This window comes from Penaeus monodon, chromosome 2, assembly GCF_015228065.2.
Source record: "Penaeus monodon isolate SGIC_2016 chromosome 2, NSTDA_Pmon_1, whole genome shotgun sequence".
In the NCBI taxonomy this organism is placed as follows: Eukaryota; Metazoa; Arthropoda; class Malacostraca; order Decapoda; family Penaeidae; genus Penaeus; species Penaeus monodon.
This window is the reverse complement of record NC_051387.1, coordinates 32,312,098-32,317,097: the sequence shown is the minus strand read 5'-3', so window position 1 is coordinate 32,317,097 and position 5,000 is coordinate 32,312,098. Positions and strand designations below refer to the sequence as shown.

At 39.3% G+C, this 5,000-nt stretch overlaps 1 protein-coding gene across 4 annotated transcripts in view; it reads right to left on the bottom strand.

The window, feature by feature from the left end:
• LOC119582317 (ubiquitin-conjugating enzyme E2 Q2-like) overlaps positions 1-2,060 on the bottom strand; it is an 80,501-nt gene extending 78,441 nt beyond the window's left edge. For all 4 annotated transcript variants that reach the window (XM_037930535.1, XM_037930549.1, XM_037930541.1 and 1 more), the window contains exon 1: positions 1,778-2,060. In XM_037930535.1, coding sequence (XP_037786463.1) covers positions 1,778-1,939 — 162 coding nt within the window. In that variant the 5' untranslated portion in view covers positions 1,940-2,060. The remainder of the gene's footprint in view (positions 1-1,777) is intronic.
• Between the last annotated feature and the right edge of the window lie 2,940 nt (positions 2,061-5,000).

Genomic DNA, 5,000 nt, shown 5'->3' with positions numbered 1-5,000 from the left:
AGAAAAGAAGAGGGAGAAAATACTGCATTGCTTCAAATTCAGAGTAAAAATAAGGTGTAAATGCATTCAAGTCGACAGGTTTCATCTCCTTTTATTACATGATCAATGTGGACCTTTATTCTATGATCTTAGAATCTTGTTACATTAAGCAGTTAATCCCTCAATATAAGCATTTTTGAAGTCAACTTCGATATGCTTAGCATAGGGAGTGGAATTTTATTGCAGCCAATATGAAAGGCTGTACTGCCAGAAGTAATGCCTGTGTTCAAGTAGTGAAAATTCTGGGTTTCATCACACTAGCAATTGTTTATGAAGTGACAGCACCCTACAGCTCTAATACTTCAGAAAAAAAACTGGGGGGTACTCTGCACAAACACTGCCATATAACCATATATCGTCTTACCACAAGGTCTTTGCCAAAACCAAGAGAATACATAACTGTCTGGTAGAATAATTCCCCCCAAAAAATTATCCTAAGACAGGAATATTCCTACAGGAACTAGGAAAAAAAAATAATAATAAAATAAAAACCAGTTATCCATTAAAACAGACATTAATTCCAAAGTTTTCTCCATTATAATAAACTTTCTGCTCTCTCGTCACAGGTTTGGTTTGAAATAAGGGGGTATTATGCATGAATTTTTATTGGTCATACACAATACTAACACCCAACCTTAAAGGTTTTCTTTGTCATATTTAGAGCATTTATAAAATCTTTAAGTCATAATTGTTGACCTAGCATAGAAAGCTGGGGTCACAAATTTCAGTGACTAGTTTTTAATCTTTCATATCTGCAGGTTAATTCTATAATGTACTATAGGTCCTGCTTATTCTTTCAGAAGACACTAGCTTTTTATGCATTATTTAATATCCAAATATTATCACTATTACAGATTGCCAAATAAATTCCCAAATAACAGTCAAAATTATGGTCGGGGTAAAAAAAGAGCTTCCAAAAACACTTATCTTGAACACTCCACCTAATCTAGTATCCACGTGTAATTTATGACAATAAATTTGAATTAAATAATAAATATTGTAATACATGCAACCCACTCCAAGGCAGTCCTACAGCCAACTTTATTCCCATTTTCAAACCCATTATATATCAAAATCACTGATGTAAGCTAATGTAACCTGCTTATTTAAAGAACAAATTACGAGTTGTTTATTAATACTGGGCACAACCAACAGAACATAAATGTAAAAAATAAAGGCCAAACAACACAAAGACTACAACTCCATGCACTCCAACAACCAAATTCACAACCACTTCAAAATGTAAAGCAAGAATATAAAAGCCTTGAGTTAAGCAAATCCTTGAGCACCAATGAATACTCAACCAAGCCACAGGTCTCCCAAACACAAGAGGGTAATCCCAGAAGCTGACAACCAAATCTACAAAAATTCATCCAAATTAATGTCTGCTCTGGGAGTGCAGAGCCAGGCCTTTCCCCTCGGGTCTGTCGCAACACTACCGAACTACAACATCCTGCTTGGTCACGAATGCAGATAGGTACTGTGCGAGTTGCGAGATGACCGAGATGAGCTTTCCGAAAGGTGGTGATGCAAAGGGGGAAACGTAGCAAAGGTTTGGGAAAAGGGAAGAGGAGCGAGGGCCGGGCATGGGGTCCTGGCCTTGGACTCTGTAAACAAAGCCTGGACTGTTGGCCGACCTTCGCTCTGACATGTTACATTGATTTTCTCTTATCTCGCTCTCCTCAGGCCTTTTCTTGCATGGCTGGACCAAAGGCTGACTGTGGGAGACCATACTCACTGTGATATTGGCGTGAATGTCATATTTCTTGTTCGTTTTGGAAATAAATCGGCAGGTCAGTTCGTCAACACTGGCCGCCACCACTTGGAACAGCTCGTCTGTTTTTGGAAACGCGTTCTCCAGTACCCGTATTTCCTGCTTGAGGGTGTTCAAACACGCCATGATAATTTCAATGCGCCGTTATTCCTGGCATGGAATCAATTGCGGAAGAACTGCGAGAAAATACACAGCAGAGATGACAGCTCAGCGCGAGTCGTCTCTCTCTCCTTCCTTCCCGACGAGAAAATGGCGACTGCGGACAGAACTCACCAAGTGTCCAACTTTTTCCACAACCGAGCGTTCACCCGCAAGTTAGGTTCCTGTGGATATCCCTCATTTTTCCTATCAAGGCATCCTGGATAGTTTAAAATACCAAATATATTTCTAATGAATATATGTTTATTCAAAAGCATTGCCATTAAATCTTTGTTCTTGACAGAAGTTCAACAAATAGGTTTATATCCATGGAAATGTTCAATGTTAAACAAAACTTTACCAAACCTTATGACACATCTTCTTTAGTATGGTGAGTTTTCATGAGAGAGTGCTCAACAGATGGCATTAGTTGTCATCCCCAAATGGCGCTGATTTTGAAAATGTCTTTAAATCGCACAACCGATTTCTTTGAAGAACATTGGCAAAACCACTTTACTCAAACACAAAATAGTTCTGTGCCAGCGATATATGATTTGGATCATTACACTTATAATGGAAGTATAGCGTACAAACTTAATGGTAACTGCATGCATCAAGCACAATATGCATCACTATAATAAATCTATATATTAAACATTTACAATACACTTGAAGATTTTTTGCTAGATCAGTTGACGAAATCGAAGTTTCGTGTATAAAAGTAATATTTTGTCAGATGGCAGCCCAGTACGTTCATGAATATTCAATCTGACATCGTTTCGTGTGTGTGTGTGTGTGTGTGTGTGTGTGTGTGTGTGTGTGTGTGTGTGTGTGTGTGTGTGTGTGTGTGTGTATGTATGTATGTATTTGGGTGTGTGTGTGTTGTGTGTTGTGTGTGTGTGTGTTTATGTTGTATGTATGTGTGTGTGTGTGTGTGTGTGTGTGTGTGTGTGTGTGTGTGTGTGTGTGTGTGTGCCTGTAAAGAAACATTTATCAATGCATTTGAATTTAGACGGCTTTTGATTAATCTCTTCTGGCTGAAATATATGCGAGAACATACAGACACATAGATCCATAGAATAAGTGTGTATTCCGTGGTACAAGACCACTCAATCTGTTGCCCATAAAACACCATATATTAAACGAGGCAAATGAGCAGAGCGCCATAGTACTCCGCAACTATCATCCAAAGAGGATTTTAGCAGACGTTTCCACAAGAAATAATTATATACAATCTGTATTAGTATGTGAAATCATATTATAAACTTTCACAGTCTGGCCTGCATGCCCTCGAAAGGAAGTCCACCAAACGACACCGTTAATGGGCGTGTGACCCTCAAGCTTAGGCCCACGAAGGGCCGGGAGGAAGGAAGCAGCAGTGGGTCGTCAAAAATCTGCCCTTGGGAGTTTCTGCGTGGAGAGTCACGCGGTAAGGACAAGGAAGGAGGTTGTGGATAGGTATCCTGGAAGGGGGGAGGGTATCGCCACGCCGACCTGAAATATGACCTGCACACACTGGGCAGTCGCACGAGATGGGGACTGAAATAATTTTCTTCTGCGCTGAGATGTAATGCTGTGGAATTAAATAGTTAACATCCAAGTTGTTTTTTAATAGTTTCCTTATTATCCACGTGACTCTCCTGCTTTTCATTTTTAGTTCCTTTACATCACATGCTATAAGATCTTTCTTTAAAGAAACCTTAAGATTTTGCAAGGTGAAAGATATCATGTTCATTGGCGACGTGGAACAAAGACTGCCTACAAAGCCCAGTAATTTTTTTTCCCCTTTTAATGATGACCGTACAGACTTCGTGGGACGTGATGGTAGACATGTTACTTCATTTAAGTCTAAAATTCTGTCGAAACAGATGCCTAGCCAAACGGCATGCGTACACAACAGGCTTAGTGCAGCTGGTGCCATAGCAAAGTTTTTTTTTGTTTGTTTTAGATTTTGTTAGCAGAGCCCAAGCTATTTTTTGTACCATTAACTTTCCCGTTATACACCTATATCCTTTACATGAGAAAATTATGTTTGCCACATAATTTAGGCAACTGATATTTTTTCAACCGCCCGCCATATTCTTCTTTGGTTAGAATCGTATTGCGAGAATGTGTGGCATGGTTTCAACCTAATATTGCTTTTCTTTTTTAATAGAATATGTGTGTGAAACAAATATCAGCCACAATCCCGTCAGACATAAAAAGAAAGAAAAAAAAACAAACATAGGAGAGGCGACTTCCCATGAGAGTAAAGATATTCTGAAAACAGCTAAAAGTACCCGATATTCCTGATAAGTGCAAGCCACGGAATAAAACATCTTTGATGACTACCAGACTTCCACTAGAGTTATTTATTTTTCCCCTCTGACCAACCGATCGTGGCGGCGGCTCACATTTCACACCGCTGTACAGTTTTGGACAGCGGCGGATTCTCGCTGTAGATGTAACGGAATGTGCAGCAGCAGTCATTTACTCGGTACACAAAGTAACCGAGAGTCGAAAAAAAATATTCGTTTATTATTATTATTTCCTTCAGGCAAAATTAAGTATATTTGTTATTTGAAGACGCAACAGATACTAACGCACTGTGATATGGTAAACGGTCAGTGAGCTTAGTTCTTGATTCTACGTCGAACGAGTTAATCGGGCAGTTTGTTTTTTGGGTTCGGTTGTCCTATACGAAGTCCATGTAGCGTTTTGATGGAAATGGGAACTAACCGGAAGCGAAAAGTGTAGGAAGAGGCACGTATCAATTTTAAGAGGACATCTCATCATCGTCGTGTTTACTTCCTTCGTCAGGGCGGAAGCACGAAGTGTGCAAATGTATGTAAATAATCTAAGTAGATATCGAGGCAAGGGTCATTTGTGAGCCGTTTTATTACTGTACCGAAAGACCATTTACATTTTTTTCTGATAACATTGATTATGAAATCTTCAATAAGAATCAAAGAATGTATCGATAAGCTCATGAGAATTGCTTATGGTTCGGAAACTTTGACAAACGTTTGAACTATTCTTAGTAACCCCGAAGATAACCAGGGCTCCATCT